The following is a 21,001-nucleotide window of genomic DNA, read 5'->3' as shown; positions in this document are numbered from 1 at the left end:
CAAGAGGGCACTGGTGAAAGTGAGGGAATGGAGATTCCTTTAAATCAGTTCTCATGTGTGAGCCTTGGAAAACTGAAAATGAAAATAATGGGTTACTCAAGGTAGTGACAGGATGAGAGGACAAAATTTTAAGTTGTGCCAGGGGAGTTTAGCTGGACATGAGGAGGAATTTATTCACAAAAAGAGTGATTGGACCTTGGAAGAGGCTGCCAGGGAGGTTTGGAGTCCCCAGCCCTGGAGGTGTTGAGGAATGTCTGGCTGTGACAGTGGACAAGGTGGTGATCAGCCACAGGTTGGACTCAAAGATCTCAGAGGTATTTTCCAACCAAACTGATTGTGTGATTCTGGAATATTTGTGGGATATTTGTGGCTCCCAGGGCACTGCAAACACCCAGCTTCCAGAAGGCCAGCTCCTTGGGAAGAGGCAGGATTTATGGGACAGCCAATGCAGAGAACAGAAAGAGCAGCTGAAACTTCAGAGATCTGCAGAGGTGCCCAAACCACGTGGGACCATTTCTGTGGAAACTGCACAGACTTCCCAGAGGAAAATCAGCGAATGTCAAGGCATGATGAGAATTTCTAACCCTGAAATCCTAAATAATCCTATGAGATTACAGAAAAGGACATCGGTGCTTCTGGCTACTCCAGGTATAGGAAAAAAATCTTCCAGGACAAAAGAATGGCTGGGTTTGGTAATGTTTCTGCAGGTACCTGAGTTGTGTCACTAATTAATCATTCCTGGAAACAAAGGAGAAATAAAGGAGTGGAAAATAATGCCATTATATAATAGGAAAATTGCATCAGAGTTTCATTCTTCAATTGAAAATAAATGCCAGTTCAATAGGCAGGTTTACAAGGAGCCCAAATTAATCCATTCCCTTTTCCCCCAAGTATTTGGTGGTTGGTTGTTAATTAATTTCTTTGCACAATTCTCTGGATTTCAAACATGCAGCTATTTTGTGAGCTTTTCCTGAAGGTTAATCCTTTTGAGGAAAATGATCCATAAAGCTGCGAGGAGCTGTAATCCCAACCTGTCTGCATTATCCAAACTCCACTTGTGAGGGACCAAGCAAACAGCGACCTCACATCACCTGGGACACATTAAAATATTCCAGCCTGGGAAGTTGTGGTTCCATGCCCAGCTTTCCCTTCCTGCTGGCACCTCTTTAATAACAGGTTGTGTTGTGCTCCATTTCCAGCTGGAGAGGGAGCAGGCTCTCCCTGTGACAGGACAACCACAACAAGGTCTGGCACAGCGTGGAGTTTTGAAATTCCTGAGGAGCAGCTCCCAGGCCTCCACTCCCGTGGGAGAGGCTTGGTGGTTTTTGAGCAGCACCTCCAGAGCTTTTCCTTCTCCCCAGCTGGGGATGGGAGGGGAGCCCTTGGCTGCTGCAGCATCAGGAATTGGATGATCACTTTTCCCATGGATCCTGCTGCGGTCTGACTGCAATTTGCCAAATTGCAATTTGCCGATCTCATTTCCACCTTTGGCCTATTCCCATGGACACGTCACCATTCAGAGCATGCTTGGAATACATTAAATTCCTTTTTTCCCTCTTTTAGCCATACCTGTAACATGTCAGTGCTTACAGGGCTCATTTCACTGGGATGTTCCTGCACGAGGCAGGGAGGAGCTGGAGCTATGGATGCATCCAACAAAACCCCTTTTCCATCTACCACAAGATTGATAATCTATCATTTATTGTAACCATCCCCACCTCAGTTCCTGCTCTTCCTTTAAATATAATTTCACAGGTTTTTTTCCTATTTTTGGAAACAGTTTTATTTACATTGTCTATTTTGTGTTTAGATTTTAAATTATAATTTCAGTTATAATAGATATTAAATTATAATATAATAATAGATAATAGATTTTAAATTATAATTTCAAGTTCCTGTTCTCCTCATTCAGGGAAAAGTGGCCCTGTTAATGTAAAGGGCCATATGGTGTCAGTTTAAAAGATTCAGTGCAAATTTGATACTGGCATAGGAATCAAGCAATGTAAAAAAATCTTTGGGAAAGGTCAAGTTGGTGTCAGCAGTGGCAGAGCAGAGGCTGTGGTGACACTGAGCCCTGTGGGTGGTTGTGGCATCACTACATCCAGGGGGAGTTTGCTACTCCAAAACCTCCCAAAAGCAAATACTTAAAATTAATTTATAATAGACCTTAGAAAACAAGTTTAATTTCATGTATATCCAGCAATCCCTTTAGATCTGTTGCTGACAACATAAATTAATGTTTTAACTCAGAATTAACAGAATTTTTCATTCTCTAGTTTTGCTTTGACAAGTTTGCAATATAAATCTTATCTATATAAATCTTATGTGCAAACTTTCCTGAATGTATTTTAAAAGTATCTTATTTAGGCAAGTGCTTAATTCGAGCATGACATGTGATTTGCCAAACAAACTTATGACTAAGGCAACACAGAGTGAGTTCAGTAGGACCAAAATTTGCTCCAGTGTGATTCATCAATGAGTAAGAGTGATGCTATCTGGAGTTTTAATCTAAGCACAGATTTGAATAATGACCTGAATTTTTTGGAAGAGCAGCTAGCTAAGCAAGAAAAGGGGGGGAAAAAAAATCTGTAAAGAATTCTGGGCTTGATATCACCACCTATTTTCAGCTGTATGAGTCAGTGAGCCATCACATGGATTTGCACAGAAATATCAAAGCAAATCCCACTTCAAACCCACACCACTTCCCAATATATCCCCTCACTCATCGATCCCAGCAAAGCAGGGAACGTCTGTTTGTCTGAAATAAAAGAGCAGGGCTCCAGGAACAATGAACTTTCTGAAAACAAAGCCCCCAATTTTCTGTGAAGCTCCTGCCCAGGCTGGTTTACCAAGAAGAAACACGCAGCCCAAAAGTGCCATTTGCTGAGCTCAGTCAGCGGAGCCTTTCCGACGTGTGCAGAGACCCAGGGAGGGAAATTGTTTCGCAAAATTGCAAAAAAAAAATCGTCTAAACTGACAGAGATGGCAATGTGTGCAAATATTCTTTAATAACAATGATGGAGAGAGCTGCAGCTGCCATGCAGGACGTGAAATCTGACACATTTCTTCAATATTAGGAGCTTATTGGGATATAAATGTGAGCTGCCTCTGGATCCAGGGGAGGAACATCATTTGCAGTGGTTCATATTGAGAGACATGAAGGCAATTACTTGCTCGAAGAAAACATAACTCAGTCTGTTACAGAAGAGTTCTGCTAAGCCCCATCCTAGCAGAAGATGAAGCTTTGACAGACTTTCATTTTTTCCAGAATGTTCTGCAATGTTTTGCAAGTTGCTGCCAGATGTGAGGTCCTCTGGAAATTAAAAGAGGGATTTAGGCAATATTTTAATGTGATATTCAGAACTGCAACATTTGCATGCCAGAAGATGAAAAAAACAGATAGTTCTGTACTTTTATTTCTTTTATTGACCAGAAAATCCTCTGTGGGTTTGTAAATCCCATCACCTTAGGACATCCTGCTCTTCTCCAATAGTTTATAAACCCCTGTAACTGAAGATTATTAGGATCTCCCACTATAAAGAGGATTTAGCTGTGAATTAACAAGCAAACAAAGAGGAGAAATGGAAAATGACACTGGGTCATCCCATTAACTGGCAGGGTGGGGATCAGCCACAGGCTGGACTCAGTCTTGGAGATCTTCTCCAGCCTCAGTGATCCTGGGATTCTGTGGTTCTTCCTTGCACCAGTGGAGTGTAATCTTTGCTGGGAGTTCTTCAGTGCCAGATGGACCAGAATGGGTGTTTATGAGATGCTCAAACACAATTAGGAGAAATTCCTACTTTAGGGGAAGCAGTGCAGGAAAGCTCCTGTTGGGAAAGTGCTGGATGGCAGAGTGGGACCTTAAATCCCATCCCAATCCCTCCCCTGCCATGGGGACACCTTCCACTACCCCAGGTGGCTCCCAGCCCCATCCAACCTGGCCTGGAACACTTCCAGGGATCCAGGGCAGGCACAGCTCCTCTAAGTCATGGATCAGGGTGGCGTGGGAAAGATGGTTTCAGAGCAAAAAGAGACTCAAAGCCCTCAAAAGATGGGCGATGCGAGGAAATAGACGTGCTGTGTAATTCCATCCCTCCATGTTGTTCGGGAAGCAGCTGCAGCTGCTGTTTGGAGTTCTGCCTGCAAATCCATTTCTCTGACTTCCATGGCAAAGTCCCACCCCCAGCAAGAGCACATTCCTGCAGGAGCTGGCTGAGTTCTCACCTGGAAATACGAATGGCTCAGGGAAGTCAATCCCCATCCAGCCATTCCTCCACCAGGGCACAAACCGGTGGCACAAGACCTTACGTGTCTTCTTGTACAGCAACATCAATTTTACTTCCTTTCTTTCACATCAATATTTTAAATTCTGAAATCCAGTGCCACATACTAATTTTTGTTATTAATATAAGCATTGTGAAAATAAAATCAAATCTGATTGACTGGGAACAAGCAACAAACATCCACATTCAGTTGATTCCAGCAGGAGCTCCAAGCATGGCTCAGATGATGTGAAGGTGTTTAGGAGAGAAACAGGAACGTCCTGCTGAGACCACTGAGAAGTGCAACTCCTGCTCCTCGAGCACAGGGGCAACAAATCCCCCAGCCTGGCAGCCCAAATGTCCAATGATTGCAGGAACAATGGCAGGGAGAGAGGAGAGGAGAGGAGAGGAGAGGAGAGGAGAGGAGAGGAGAGGAGAGGAGAGGAGAGGAGAGGAGAGGAGAGGAGAGGAGAGGAGAGGAGAGGAGAGGAGAGGAGAGGAGAGGAGAGGAGAGGAGAGGAGAGGAGAGGAGAGGAGAGGAGAGGAGAGGAGAGGAGAGGAGAGGAGAGGAGAGGAGAGGAGAGGAGAGGAGAGGAGAGGAGAGGAGAGGAGAGGAGAGGAGAGGAGAGGAGAGGAGAGGAGAGGAGAGGAGAGGAGCGGGCCTGGCCTGCTCCCATGGAAGGAAGGCTGGAGAGGGAAGGTTGATGGCTGGAGAGGGAGCACTGATCACACATCCAGAGGCAGAGGAACAACTCTCAGAGCAGATGAAAACCAACGCTGAGGTTGGAAATCAGGAGACAATTGCTGCTGTGGGGTGATATCCCAATCAGAACAACAGGAGGAAAAGGTCAAATATGCTCTGATGGAGCTTAAAAACATAAAAAAGGATTATTCGTTGCTCTGCTGAGGCTTCCCCACAAGCAGAGCCTTTGCAGCACTATTTTGGGGCTGGAATTTTTGGGTTTAAGCAAAACATTTTAGCCTCAGTGATGCAGAAAACAAGCAAGGTCTCCTCCTGGCACCGGGAGCCAGAGCTGTGGAACAATTGGGAAAAGGAGAGCAGTGAGATTGAAGGGAGAAATAAATTTCCAAATGTCTTTGGAAGGCTTTGTGAAATGGCAATCCAATTTTCACGGAGCATTTAAGCCCTGACCCAGACGTGTGAGCAGGGAACTGTGGCAAGAGTCCTCGGCAGGGTGGGTGGGAGCAGGGTAAATTTAGCTGGGTTTGTTTGGAGATCAGACTGTGCTTCTCACACTCTGCTGAGGAGATGCTCCAGAAAAGCTTCCAAACACCCCCGTGTTTCTGAACTCTCCCAGAAGTTGAATAGGTGCAATTGTCTGCAGGGCTGAAGGAAGAGTGCTCTCAGATTTCAAACAAAAAAGAGATCGTGCAACTGGAGTTAAAAGCAGCAATTTCTGAGACAAGAAAGCTTTCAGTTCCTGGTTATTTACCTGATGTGATGGGTCTTGATGCCCCTCTGCAGCACCGCCAGCAGCTGATTGAAAATAACCTTGCTTTTTAACTTTCCTTTTTCTCAGAAGCAGAAACTTTGAGCCATTTTACTCTTCTTTGGTTCCAGAAAGAAGTAGAAGGGAACATGAACTTCTGATCAGATGTGCTTTACCAGGGATTGGTTTTATTGAAGAAAGAAGTAGAAATAAACTTCTTTGAGGATGAAGAGTTAGAAGTTAGGAGGTCTCTAACTGAGGGAAATTTTTAAGAAGCCTCATTCCATCTTTTAAGGATCATTAAAAAAGACCATGAAGCACTCCCTGGACCTGATAACTAAAGGCATCTAATTAGTTACATCTCTGTAACACGTCATTAACCACATTAGGGAAGACACTGGATTTGTTCATTCAGATCAGCTGCATCCAGGGAGCCTCCCCTGATGTCTGGGAGAAGGGACACCCCAGCTTTCCTGTCAGCAGGAACAGCTGGGGCTGAAGGCAGGGAGCACAAACCCCATCTTTTCTTTTCCCCCTTTCCCAGGGTGGGAATGGTCCCTGCTCAGCCTGGCCCAGCTCACACTGAGGAGTCTCCTGGCTCTGAGCAGCTCCAGGAACAGGGATATTTGCTCTTGACATCTCTGAGATGATCATCTCCTAAAAGTTTTAGGATCCAAATCAATAACCTATTCCACTTTCCTTTCATTCAGTAAATAATTGTGCTCATTTTGCTGCAGGTCCAATGATCCTTGGGATACACTTCACTCACCCTTGCTGTTATATCCATGATTTTATGAGACACTTAGGTCATCCTTATCAGGCAGTTAATAAGGGGATCCCTGTCAATAGCTAATGTCAACATCTTCCTCTGGAAACTAATTAGTGGAAGTGCAGCATTCCCATCCTTTGGAATGTGCTCGGTTCAAAGCTCTGGCTAACAAAGAACAAGAAATCATTACAGAACATGCAGAGGTGCTTTGGGGTTTGTTGGGAAACATCCTTTGTCCTTTGGATATTTAGGAATTGCTTAATATTAAATTATCTTTTAACAAATGAAACTCAGCCTCAGGGCTGGAAGGTGTTTTTAATCTCCCACAGCGTCCCACAGGGCTTGGCCTTAAATGCACAGAGAGGTTCTCACAAGGCTGAGACCCTGACCAGGTGATGGGAACATGGGACAGGGACAGGGCAGGGACACCTCCCGCTGTCCCAGGCTGCTCCAAGCCCTGCCCAGCCTGGCCTTGGGCACTGCCAGGGATCCGGGGGCAGCCCCAGCTGCTCTGGGCACCCTCCCAGGCAGGAATTCCTTCCCAATATCCCATCCTTCCCCGCCACCCCTCGGTGTGCAGCCATCCCCTGCTGGTGTGACACGCAGGCACAGCACACACAGCTCACTTCGGGCCACGGCCGCGATAACATCTTGTTGTACACATTCCGTAATTAATTTTAATTTACTTAATTAAGAATCGAGTCTTTGGGGAAGGAAGATGAAAAAGTTCCTTCATAAACTGACAATGGGCAATTGTTCCCAGCTTCTTATCCTGGAGGCACGGGGGATAATGGGAGCTATAGAAATCCTTGGACAGATTGATGTCAGGGATGTGATAGGAATCCCCCGGCACTCGCACAGTGATGGCACCTCCTCGCTCTTCCCTCACCATTCCCCATCTTCCCAAGGAATTCAGCTCAGGTTCAGGACACAGGAAAATTAAAATTTCTTTTTCTGATTTTCATTTGAAGACTCACGGCTTGGGATGTTACTGAAGTGGGCATGGATTTAACCCTTGCCAGAAAAATCAGCCTAACATTAAATCAGCGGACGACAGAAGTTGGGGAAATGATGTTAATAAAATCTGAACGTGGAAATTCCCAATACTTTTCCCTGGCATCCATAAAAATAAATTGATACAAAAGAAATCTGACAGATGTAGTGTCATATGGAGTTGCTTAATGGCAACGCTCAGCCTTGCAAAAAAAGATTTACAGCCACAGTCACTACTAAAAGTTGACATTTGCATTGAATAATTCATCGTTTGCTGCTTGCTGGGCTTTGTTGCCTTTCTTTTATTCCTCAGTGATATCAGCTCTGCTCTCAGCAAAGCCAATCAGTTCCAGCAGATGCAGATATTTTGTTGCTACTCCCAAAGCTTGACTCTCTTTTTAGCTAAACCTGGCTTAAATCTGCCCTGCTGAGGACTCCTTGCCTGTCACAGATTTGATTTGCGCCATTACCGGGCTTCAGCCTAATTCCCCCACAAGCATTCCAAGTATTTTAACAAGGATCACATGTGCCGTGGACATGTGTTCCATGGCTCACATGAGGACAAACTCCTTCCACCTCACCCTTCGGATGGATGCAGCTGAGGACACTCCTGCTCCGAGGATAAAAGGTGCTGGGAGCCACACCTGGACCCAACATCTGCACACAAACTTGGCAAGGTGGCTGCTAAAACAGGACTTTGTGGGCAGTTCTGTAAAAGTCATTGTCCCTTTGCTGGTTTTAGGGTGGCAAAAACCACATTTGTACTTCTCCAAAAATTTAAAATATATCTTTAAAAATTATATTGTATTTATTGATTATTGTCCAACACTTTGCTATCTGTTTTTTATTGTTGTCATAACCAAGTTGTAAATGACAAAGGTTTATTCCTTCCCAACACCCCATTTTTTATCTTCTGTTTGTTATTTTGGTTCATGAAACTCTTCAGGCCAAGTTTGGGAACTACAGATTCTCGGAAAGGAAAGGAAAGGAAAGGAAAGGAAAGGAAAGGAAAGGAAAGGAAAGGAAAGGAAAGGAAAGGAAAGGAAAGGAAAGGAAAGGAAAGGAAAGGAATAAAGTTTTAATCAGATGAAATCTTCCCTTTTTCCTTGGAAGCAGAGAGCTCAATGCCATGACTGAGAACAGATAATGACAACCCCCAAAATGTTGTTATTTTTTATGACGTTTTCTCTCTAGAGAAAAATCATTGAGAGAAGCAAGAACTTATTTTCCTGGAAGTGAAAATGAACTGTGTTTCTGCTGGGAGTTCAGAATTGCTTCTCCTTCAAAAAGGCCTCAAATGATTGTGGTTTGATGAGACAGAAACTTGGGAAGTGGGATGAAGAGAATGTTCTAGAGTCCTGCTTGGTGCCTGGACAGTTGGTTCCTCCCAGCACAGACCCTGCACCCCCCTGTCACCTGCTGGGGGTCCAAGTGAAGCAGAACCAGCTGGGCAGAAATTCTGTGGTGTTGTGGCCCAAAGAATTGATTCCTCAGATATTTAGGGATTAACAGTGAAGGACTTTGCACTTACCTGCACCATGGATGTGGGTGTGCCTGGAAAAGCCTTTGTTGCCCACCCCATTTGTACCTGGTTCACCACCCCACAGCTCAGCCCAGCATCACTCACTGGGATCAATTCCTGCCTGGAATTTTGGAACTCTTCACCCTGTGCCAGTGCCTCCCTGGGATTTCACCCGGGAATTCCTGAGGATGCTCCTGCTCTTCCTTCCCTGCCCCGCTTCATCCAGTGTCAGACAAACCCCTTCCCACTTCCCAGATCTTTCCCAAAGCAGGAATTTCCAAACAGTACTGCTCTAAATATAAAGTTTTTTCCCAGTTCTAAATCCTGCCCCTTATCTCCCTTTGGGATGACACTCAATTACAAACCAACCCTTATCTCGCAGCAGGTAAAAACGTGGGAGATGGAATCTCTCCAGGATCTTCTTTCACAGGGGAGATTCCAAATCAAATCTTGGATTTTTAATTTATTTTTTTTTAACAGAACAACAAAAAATTGCTTTAAAGTGTTCACAGCCAAGACCTGGCAGAGGAAATGAGGGCTCTGAGCTCCCAGTGCTGAGCCTTATACAAGACAAAGTGCCAGCATTCCAGGCTGGAGGAGAGGCTGTAATGCAGGATCACACCAGGCTGCTGGGAATTTTTGGGAGCTGTCCACTCAGGCATCACCACCAGCCCAGCCTGAGGCTGAGCAGAATTTAAGGACATCATACAAGAGCATGGAGTTGCTCTTTATCCTTGGGAGCACGAGGATACCCAGACACCAGGAGCGGGGCAGGAATGCTGGGTGGGGTGTCTGTGGGCTTGGAAGTCCCTGCAGCTCCCAGGATCGTGAGCTGGGGGTAGAACAATTCATTTTTTGTAGGATTTTTTTGGTTTTTAGCCTCCAAGTGTTTTTCCATCACTGACTGGACCCCGGTGAGAACGGTGAGTATCGAGCTGAAGGATCTGTCTGGGGTTTGGGATTCCTGGGATCTCCTGCCTGGAGCACTGGGTGTTCTGGGGGGAATCCTGGCCCCTGGAGGTGCAGCTGCTCGCTCAGAGGGGTGGGATGGGGTGGGTGGGAATGCCTGGGATGGGATCCTGGCTCCCTGGTGTGAGCAGGAGCCCCCAGAGCTCCCCGAACTTACCCGTGGGACGCGGCGCCGACGCCGAGGCCTCCCCGCCGCACACGGCCATGGACAGGCAGAGGGATCTGCAGGCTGAACTGGGAATTCCCTTGGCTCTCATGGATTTAACTCAACCTCACAGCTGTGGGTTGCAATTTTAAATTCCACAGCGGTGCCCGTGGCCCCGTTTAAGAGTGGGCATCCCATGGTGGCATTGAATAATCCGTCGGAAGACAAAGTCCCTGCCCCGAAGAGAACAGCACAGGAACTGTTTTTTCTGGTGATTTAATCATAATATTGACAACTTTATCAAAAATTACAAAACTGATATTAAAAAAATTCTCTAATTCTTAGTAAGACTAGAATGGGTTTTTTTAAAAAATAGAAAAGCACTTTTATGCTACGGCTCTTCTGGAATTCTCACATTACAACCCTACATAGCAAAATACAAACTGTAGCTAAGAAAGGTAATTCAGTCCTAAGGTAATTCAGTCCACCACGAGCCCTCTAATATCTCTAGACCATCAAACTCAGGGACTCCAAAAGGATTTCACATGACTTATAAACCTTCTGCAAAGATGATTTCGGAAAGACCTTGGAATTTGAAGTTTCTCTTAACCCCTAAAACCTTAGACTGTGAGGATAACAGACCTGGGACATCAGAGGTGGGGTGGGTTTGTTTTTTTTTCTTTTTTTTAAAAATTATTTTTAAACTATGTGGATTTTTTTTTTTCTTTTCTGCAGCTGATACCAGCCAGGAAGTTGAAAATACGAAGAAAATCCATCGAAAGAAAATGAAAATATTTTTGTTTTGTTTCGTTTATGGCGTTCACACAACGCACCATAATAAAAAGAGGAATATTTCCTTTAATTTGAATGTCATCTGAATGACTCAACCACATCGTCACCCACTTAAGCAAAAGAAAGCATAATAAATAAATAAATAAATAGACAAGAATATGCAACACTTTACATCCTCAAGGAATCACGGCGTTCCCTAAATCTACCGAGGTCCTGATCGGCGTCGTGGGCTCGCTGCACTCAGCCACTTTCGGGTGATTGTGCCATGTTAATGACAAATCCAGTGGTGTTCCACTTTCCACAATGGAGTAATTTTTTTTTTTTTGTGTGTTTTTTTGTCTTTTTTTTTTCTCCACCTTTTAAATATAGGAATTCTCTCTTAAATTAGAAAGTAGGCAAAAAGTATTTTTTTTTTAAATTTTCATTTTTAAGTCTTCTATTAGAAAAAATAGAGATTTATTAAACAAAAAATAATAAGGTAGAAAGAAGGGTTGGGCCTCCATCAAAAAAGTAGATTATGCTTTAATGCAAAGAGAAAGAAATGGCTCTATGGGCAAAATTCAAGTATGAGTGACCAGTTTTTTAATCGTAAAGTCGGTGCAACATTTCTTAAAATGTTACAACACTGCATGACCTGTAATGCTCACAATATTTACATTAACTGCTTACATGAAACCATAAAAACTCTAAAAGAGAGAAAAAAAAAATTGGTATGGACTGAAACAAACTACTCCTAGCACCCACATCAATGCCATTATTAACCGAGGAAATCAAGTGCACGAGAATACTTTACATAATCTTAGGGATGTAAAGTAAAACAGCGGGGAGGGAGCACAGACCTAGGGGCCAAAGGAGACACAAACTCAGCTCTGGGACACGAAGCACAGGGAGGAGGCGAAGGAAATCCCGAGGGAGAGGAGCTCCAGCGCTCGTCCACGCGCACGATGGGATGGGAAGAGCCAAGGGAAAACGGGAGCTGGCGGCCCCGGAACGCTCGGCGTGGAGGAGGAGAGAGACAAGTGAACCTGCCCGTGGAAGGGGACAGGAGGCAGCCCGGGAGCCCCGAGGTAGCTGCGTGCCCGGGCACCCAGCCCTGCTGCCAACGCTGCCCTGGGCACCCACGGGCGGGACGGGGCAGGAGGAGAAGGAGCCACGACCCTCGGGATCCCGGGATGCCGCGCTGCCCGGGGTGCTGATCACTGCCAGTCCTTAGCCAGAGAGCCACAGGCGGCACTCGGGGAGAAGGGAATCTGAGGTAAGCGGTGGTCCCGGCCCCAGCGTGGCAGGAAAAGCTCCAGCTGGGGCTGGGAGTTCTCCGGGGAAGCCTCGGGCAGAGGATGCCGCGGCTTCCGTCACCATCGCCACCGGCCGTGTGAAAAAGAAAAATGAAATCAAATGGAAAGAATGTTGTGCTACACTTCCGTTCGTTAATTTTATAATGGCTCATAGCTTTAGACTTTTAAATCTGTAGTGTATTAATTTTTTTTTTTCTACATATGTTTCACATTTCTCACTTAATATAACATAAATAATTTGGTTAATAGATTTAACCTGCGCATTTCAGCCACATTAATATATATAAGAATCTGTTAATGGTATAAATAATTCTTTTTAAATAAAATAAATCTGATATGTTACATAATACTGATAAAAATTACTGTTGCTAATAGTTTTGTAAGCCACCCTTAACTTTTTTTCTGCTTTAATACTGCGAGATGGATCCTGGGATTGCTTTTCCCGGACGCTGCGGAGCGTTGCCCTTTCATCCTACTGCCAAACCAAAGGTAATCAACAGCAATCAATCCTGATCACTCCTGAAAGCAGGGCCTCTGCCCCCTTCCGAGGAAACACCGTGTTAATGACGTTAGATAATCGAAGCTAATTAATCTAGGGGGTGGTTGGAGGGGCTCAACATTATGGGGGATCGACTCTTTAGTTCCTCAGGTGGCTATGAAACTTCTCCTACAGAAATGGCTGACTAAAATAGTCCCTCTACTCTTTTTTTTCCTTTTGTCCTTTTTAATCAAATCTACAGCGTTCTACGTTCGAAGCTAAGTAAATAAAAACGCAACCGAGGGGTTGCAGCCTTTGAATTGTTAATTAGAGCTGTGATCCCACATCCCGCTGGGAATCTGCGAGGCTGCGCTCTCCTAAAGGCCTGAACTGGAGTACAGCACTTCCAGGCAAGGTTCATTCCAAACAGACAGAGCAATGAACACTCAGTGGCGTGAAGTGGATGTCATAATTAAGGTATTACATAATCATGCCTTCTCTCTGCTGTTAAATACAAAAACAGCATCTTTTACATTATCATATAAAAGCATTTAGGCTGTATTTTTATTTATCACTTTACACTGGTAGTCTCTTGTATGTGTACTCAATAGAAACCAAAGAATTTTGTACACTATTTTTTGTACAATAAAAGATAAAGTGTGCATTAGGTACGCTTGTACATGACAATATTGTACAATATTTACAGTTCAGATATCACCATGAAATTCTGTATTATCTATATACACAATGAAAATTTCTCAGAAACATTTGGACTATTTCTTATAATCACAATTTTTAGTATTATAGAAAAAAAATTTCAGTAATCATCTGACATTGTTACTGCAACCTTTCATGATTTCTGATTGGCTTATCCAGCAACCTCTATCCCTCCTAATCATCCCAAATCTGGCACCACTGCTCCTCGTGGTGCCCTGCGATGGCAGCGAGCTGTCTCCACAGAAACACTGACAGAGCCACGTCTGGATCAATACCTACAGATAGACTCATGTGCACGTTCACTGTGATAAGGACTGGACCAGTAACAAAGACATTCAATGTTATCTAGAGATCTTCCTCCTCTTGAGTTTTGGAGGCTTCACTTGTCTGTCTCCCTGCGGGATTTGGTGGACCTAAAAATAAGTATATTCACAGGTTAGCAAAGGAATTGGTCAGAGGCATCCAGGAGCTGCAGGAGGGCTCGAGGGGCTGCCAGGATCAGCTCTGAGCATTTCACAGCTACACAGAATACAGGCACTGCAACAACTTTGAGAAACTGGGAGGAAAAGGTTGATCCCATAACCTGTGCATCCCAAACCTTGGGGAGAGGCAGCAGTTGCAGTGGCTGGGACACAACCCCCAAAATCAGGGACTGAAACCCCCTAACTGGGGACTGAAACCCCCAAATCAGGGACTGAAACTCCCTAACTGGGGACTGAAACCCCCAAAATCAGGGACTGAAACCCCCAAAATCAGGGATTGAAACCCCCAAAATCAGGGACTGAAACCCCAAAATCAGGGACTGAAACCCCAAAATCAGGGACTGATCCCAATAATGGCAAATTGAGTGACAAACCATCACACATTCCAATGACCAGAGTGATAAAATGTGGGGAGAAGATGATGAGAAAATGCTGGTGATGGGAAATTGGAGAAGTCCAGCTCAGGGCTGTTTTTAAGGAATGAGGGATGTCCAGGAAACTCTGTGTTTGAAAGGAAACATTCAATTCCCAGCTAATGCTGGATGGATTTGAGAGCCAAAGTTTGGCATCGCTGGCTGCTCAGGGAGAAGCAGGAGAGAGAGGAGGAGGAAGGAGGAGCTGGTGTGGAATTCCACCACCATCTGTCGGCAGCAGCTGCAGCTCCCAGCTCAGGGACCAGCCCTCAGCACTCCCCGGGCTCTGCAGCCTCTGACATTCCTGCCCCCTGCTCCTGCCAGGATTCCCTGCTGGAGCTGATGATCCTGCTGCACATGGCTCCCCTTTCACGCCGGCTGGGGCTGAGCACAGGAGCTGCAAAAGCTGCAAGGCACTAAAAAGTGCTGCTGACTCCCTGGGAGTGCTGCTAGGAATGGTAATCCTCATGGAAACCAGCCCTGAGCCCAAATTCTGTGCCCACATGATGAAAGAACCAGAGCAGCAAATCCAACCAAGAACTTCCCCTGAGCACTTTCTGCTGCTCCCAGTGCCCAGAGCAGGCAGCTTCTGATATTCCTGGATTTGTGGGTGGGAAAAGCTGGCAGCAGGATGGGCCAGCCCAAACACCCATCCCAAACTGATTTGTTGGAGACCAACAATCACCTCCTGCTGTCCTTGTCCTTCCAGAGGGGAACACAACAACGTTGTTTTAAATCAAAGCTCAAATCTCAGTTTGTTAAATTCAGTTTTAACAGAAGGTTTGATTGGGTTCTTACTTAAAAGCTACTCAGTAACTTTTAAATATTTCTTGTTGGGTCTGAAATCAGCTCTAAGTCTTCAGCTTTTCAAATATATAAGTAAATATAAATATATTTCCTTTTTTATACTCCAGAAGCTCCCAAAGTGTTACTGTAAATTCCAAGCCTGCACATCTTCAGTCCTGAGCACTGAATATCAGCAAAAAACCTTTTTTCCTTTGTGTTCAAACATTTTATAATTAATAATTTGAATAATTAATGATCAAATAGAAGATGTGGGAGGTTACATGTGCTGTGATAGATTTACTTTTTATTTTTAGGTGCACTGCAATGAAATGACAGCCATGCTTTAGAAACAAAAATGAGGATATTTTATAAACCACATTTGGAAAGATGCTGGAGTTACACAATAACTGTAATTAGTGTGGAAAAACCACTCTGGGGGGGATATTAGAAATATTTTTTTTTTTTTAAACTTACCTTGCATGACAATATCTTTCATTTCTCATGGGGAAAAACTGAACTCCAAGAGTTCTGCACTCAAAAGAAAGATGCTTTCAAATGTGGTTTCAGCACCCTGCTACTCCAGCTGAGAAAGAAATGAGCCTGACTTTGTGTCAGTAGCCAGAGGAACCCCTGGAACAGGAGCAGGACTGGAACTCATGCCAGTATTATCAGGCTGGATGTGTAAATCTCTTTTGTCAAAATACAATAAAATTTGCAATGCACCTAAAATCCTACAACTTTTCCAAATTTTTCAGAACCATCAGACTTTGCAAACAGTTTTTAATGCAGGGGAAATATTCAAAATACAATAAAATTTGCAATGCACCTAAAATCCTACAACTTTTCCCATTTTTCAGAACCATCAGACTTTGCAAGCAGTTTTTAATGTAGGGGAAATACTGAAAATTCCTCATTATTCCAGCAAATAAAACCAGGATTTGTTAGAAAGCCACCCAAAGCAAGCCTCCCTCCAATGGACACACATGCAGAAAGATGGAAAAGGAGAATATTCCCAAGGAAAAGGAACTTACATTCCCAGACATTTTGTCTAGTTCACTCATGGCCTCGTGTATAGCAGCTTCTAAATGGTTATTTAGCTTTCCACTTCTGGGGAGAAAAGATGAAAGCCATCAGTAATTGTTATGGACAGAAAGAAAACCTGAGAAAAGTGAACAACAAACACATGAATCCATTGGGATGTTCTGACCCTGGAGCCTCCCAGGCTGGGAGCACAAGGGGAAGGTCAGACCTGTAACAATTTTGTGGAAAGGAAAGGTTTGTGTTGGGATTACAGAAGAAAAGTTAAATATCCTTCCAGCTTTCAATAAACTGCATTAATGATCTCAAACATGCCCAGTTTTACCCCGGAATGGCAGCACCCCCAGGCTGAGGGAGAGCTGGGGTGAAGGTTTCCTTCTTCCAACCCCAAACTGCCCCCGGTCACGGGGCAGCTCCAAGCACGTTTCATGTCACAGGGACCATTCCATAGAGCCCCTTTGCTCCTGAAGGACTTTTCCCACGTGGACACAGTGCCAGGTCCTGCTTTGGAGATGAGGAAAAGGGAGGAGGAGGAGATGGAGGATGAGCAGAACCATGTCTGCCATGAGGGAAGGTGTGCCATGGCCTGTGGCATTCACACACTCCTGTAACAGACAGAGTTCTCTCTCCCAGGATCTTTCCTGGGGAAAGCAGTGAGAGAGCTCAGAGAGAGAAGAGAAAACAATTCTTATCTCTACCTGCTGCTCCTGTTGTTTGGCACGTGCAGAATGTGTTATGGAGATTGTTTGCCAAAAGGGATTTGTTAATTGGACTCTGGTGATGGCTGTTTGGATTGATTGACATTTAAATCAAAGCTGTGTCGTGACTGTCTAGAAAGGGTCACGAGTTTTTCTTTAGTACAGTTTAGTATTGGTATAGTGTATAAATAAAACAATTCAACCTTCTCAATCACAGAGTCATTATTCCCAGTTCAGGGGTCAATAATGGCCTGGGGAGCAAAGCAGGGACATGGCTCCAGCAGGAATGGAAGGGCTGAGAGGGAACTGAGACACAAAGAATTCAGGGAGCTGTGGAATGTGAACATCATCTCAAGGGCTTGGAGACCAATCCTGCTCTGCTGAACCAACCCTGTGTGCTGAGCACTCCACGTGCAGCAATTGTATTTAACACTAAATGTTTAAAAAACTGGATAAAAAACCAATAGTACATCCCAAAGCAGAAAGAAACCCATGAACTTTGCCAGATAAATCTACAGCAGGACATGGGGAAACCAGGAAATGTCCACCAAAGGATTCAAGGTAGGAAGTAAGTTGAAATATGGAGCAAAACCTCTGTAAGGGCTGTAAAGCAGCAGTTTATGTCAGCTTTAAGCACTTTAAATCTGCTCCTGCTGTCCTTGAGTCACTGATTTCACTTCAGGGACATGAATAAATAACTGGGAAGTTGCCAAAAGCCCTTCTGTGTTCCCTTAAAATCCAGGAAGGTGTTCTGGGGATGATGTTGGAAAAAACAGCCACCACCACTGTCTCACTGGTATAAAAATCCCTTCTCTTTGGCCCCGTGGGACACAGAAATAAAATCAAAGCTCACCCCTTAAAAGGAGGGGAAGAGAGGGAATTATTTAATCTCCCTCAGCCCGTGGTTCTTCAGAGCTGAGTTTAAATTCTCACAGGTTTAAAATGCATTTTCCCTATGACAGTAAACAAGCACCATCACAGAACAAACCCAATCACAGCACAGTTCCTACTCTGTCATCCTTTCAAAGAAGTTTTTTTTCCTGTAAAATTCAGTGATTTTCCTCTTTTTGCCCATCCTGATGCTTCATATCCCAACATTTGCTGTTTCAGAGTTTTTCTGTGCTGGTATTTGTCACTGAAAGGTGGAAGCTGGCTAAACCCCAGCAGCTGACACAGGTGTGTGTCACAAATCCTGCAGCCCTCCTCAGCACTGGAATCAAGGGGATTTCTCAGAATAACCCTGTGCTCAGCTGCCAGGGGAGAAGGAAGGTCAGGGCTGGTTAAAAAGTGGTGTGGGCAGGAGGGTTTTGATGGGATGACTTTTTGCTGGAGCTCAGGAATGCCACGGGGGATATTCCCCAGAGGAGATGCACTGGAAACACCTCAGATCCCAGAACCACCATGAGGAATCCCAAGGGATGAGGGCAGCAGAGGAAGGAATGACTGCAGTTTGGATGGACTCACTTCCTGTTCCTCTTCCTGGCGCGGCTGAACGCCTCCAGCCCCTCCGTTAGTGTCTTCAGCTTCTCGGGCTCCACCTGCGCAGGGACGGACACCAAACTCGTTACCCAGAGCAGCAAATCCCCCTTTTCCTGCCCTGCCAGCCCGGGGATCCCCCCAGCAGGGCAGGAACAGCACCTGGAGCTCCCCACCCCTCCCACGGTCATCCGCGATTGGAATTTCTCAGCAGAGAAACAGAACCCCAAATTCGGGACATTTATGGCACAAAACTGAGGAGAAGAATCTTTTAAAGATCTTTCTTGGCAGTGCTGGTGGAGTGTCTCACTCTGCACTCGATTTCCCACATGGATTTTACAGCTGGAATTCTCAGTGCCTGGGACTGATGATCCCATTTTGACACCAAAGCGTTCCCTCCTGGGTGAGGAATTCCAGGTCTCTGCTCAACTCATGGCACGGCCAAATCCATTCCCATTCCAGAAGGAAATCCTTCTTTGCCTTCTCAATCCAGGAATTTTCAACAGAGCTTTATTGTTTCGTCTTAAAATCAGTTATTTGAATTGTTTAGTATTTTTCTTTAATGATCAGGGATGAATTTGGGCACGTGCTCAAGAGAGCTGGGAATTTAAATCTTGAATATTTTAAACTGAAGCAAGTTCAACCATGGTGGGGGCACCAGTAAGTCCCAGTGTAATCAATACAAGAGAAAATTAATTATAACAGCTCTAAAATTTCATCATTTGCATCTCAAAACATGCAGCCACATCACTCCATTATTTTGATCTGGCTCAGTCATTCCTGCTGGTAAAAACAACAAAATCAGATATTTAGAACACATCAGCCTAAAGAAAATAAAAAGTTCCTGTTTCTTTGCTACATCTTACTTGACATTTTACATAAACACAAATGTATTGAGTGTGTGCCTACACACAACCTGGAAATAAAGTGGGAATGCAAATTCCCTCCAAATTCAGCCTTCCAATTCCTAAATAATTTATATTCGCCACAGATCTGACGTGTGGACACGACAAGGTGGAGGTAATGAGTGAGCACTTGCCAGAATCTCTTGAAATAAGGCCCAAAATTACACATTCAGACCAGATTTCCATGCCTTGAAGTCACACCTGTGCTAAAGAAATTGGGAATGTGCTGATCCAGGCACTTCCAGGAGTCACTAATGGAGAAATTTGCACTTGTGGAGCTGAGATTTCAATTTAATGAAATAAATTCAATTATGCCACTAATTGTAGTGTTTTTTTCCCTTAAAACCTGCTCACTTTTAATGCAAATATTTCCAGTAACCCCTCCCCTCACTGGATTTTGGAAGAATACAAATTCAGAAGAAATTGAGAACCTGGAGAGCTTTTCTGAGGACAAACATGAGAAAAAAGCAATTATGCCTATCCATGATAGAAACGTGGAACAAACACATGAGGAACAAAGTGCCAAGAGAGAAATTGCAAAGTTCAATGTAAATAATGTTATCAAGAATTAATGTCATGTTTGGGAAACAAAGGACCTCTTAAAGTAACACAAAATCTTAATTATTGGCATTTTGTGCTGGTTATACATTAAAAAACACTTGGGTTTTTGGGGAAGAAGTATCAAATTGCTACAAAACAGGAAAAGCAACTCCCACAGAAATAACAATTAATAATCAATAATATCAACACCAGATGGGAGGAATCCTCCCTGTTTTACCTGCAGCACCAGAAAAGGCCAGTTTAATGAGCCCAGTTTAATGAGCCCAGTTTAACCAGCCCAGCTTAACCAGCCCAGTTTAACCCCTGGCAAGCCACACTGAGAGCAGGATTTGCCCTGGTAAAATTCACCATGAAAAGCTCCCACAAAACCTTTGATTGCTCTGGTCCTGTTCAGGTGATGAACAATAACCAAGGTGGGTAATAATCAAATTAATTGCTTAATGAGCTACAACTCCTCTGGTTTGGGATTAGGCTCAGGCTTGCTCCTTTTCTTCCCAGAAATTTCTGCTGCACTTCCTTGGGCTCCTCTAATTTCCAGTAGCCAAAATCCAAGGAAAGGAAGTGCAAAATTCCTCCTTTTCTGTCTGGATCCCCCAGCCAGATCCATTATCCCATTAAATACCTGAATGCCCCAAGTCTTTGGAATGGAAACAAAAATCAGGTAATAAACAATCTAAAGAGCAGAGAATGTACAAATCCCAACAGCAAATTCATGTAGCACAGCAGGGTCACATTTGGTTACACAGAGACTTTAAAGATGTTTTCAGGAAGCTCCAGAGGAAAAGGAATTTTCCCAAGTGCTGCAGGTCACTCCCACCATGGGCTGGTGCACAACTCCTGAAGAACATTTGGTTTTCAGGGGTGTTTCTTTGTGGTTTCCAGGTGATTCCTTCTGGTCTGGTGTGGGTTTTTCCCTGTATCCCACCTTCCACCCTCAGCTCCTGCCCTTCGGAATGGTTCACCCCACACTCCTTGATGAAGGAATTAAAGACATTTTTTTCACATTTAAATTTAAAACGATTAATTCAAGGTGATCTGATGCCAGAGGTGATCCATGATGTGGGAATTCCTCACGGAGAACTTGGACTGGTCTCCACCTTGCTGTGAGCATTCCAAGGATCTGCTTTCCCTGGTTTTGTGTTCAGTATCCAAAAAAATGGGTGCCACTGGATTTGACACCCCCCAATCCCCACACAATGCACAGGAACCCCAGCACAGCAAAGGTTTGCACAGAACCAACAGCACATTC

The 21,001-nt window shown here is 44.4% G+C and overlaps 1 protein-coding gene across 4 annotated transcripts in view; it reads right to left on the bottom strand.

The window, feature by feature from the left end:
- Positions 1 to 10,802: 10,802 nt before the first annotated feature.
- MBD5 (methyl-CpG binding domain protein 5) overlaps positions 10,803 to 21,001 on the bottom strand; it is a 118,986-nt gene continuing 108,787 nt past the window's right edge. For all 4 annotated transcript variants that reach the window (XM_039711630.1, XM_039711549.1, XM_039711724.1 and 1 more), the window contains 3 exons: positions 18,275 to 18,348; positions 16,106 to 16,181; positions 10,803 to 13,806 (listed from right to left, as the gene is read on the bottom strand). In XM_039711630.1, coding sequence (XP_039567564.1) covers positions 13,735 to 13,806; positions 16,106 to 16,181; positions 18,275 to 18,348 — 222 coding nt within the window. In that variant the 3' untranslated portion in view covers positions 10,803 to 13,734. The remainder of the gene's footprint in view (positions 13,807 to 16,105; positions 16,182 to 18,274; positions 18,349 to 21,001) is intronic.

Source organism: Passer montanus, unplaced genomic scaffold (genome assembly GCF_014805655.1).
Source record: "Passer montanus isolate IOZ18808 unplaced genomic scaffold, ASM1480565v1 scaffold1, whole genome shotgun sequence".
In the NCBI taxonomy this organism is placed as follows: domain Eukaryota; kingdom Metazoa; phylum Chordata; class Aves; order Passeriformes; family Passeridae; genus Passer; species Passer montanus.
This window is presented reverse-complemented; position numbering and strand designations above follow the sequence as displayed.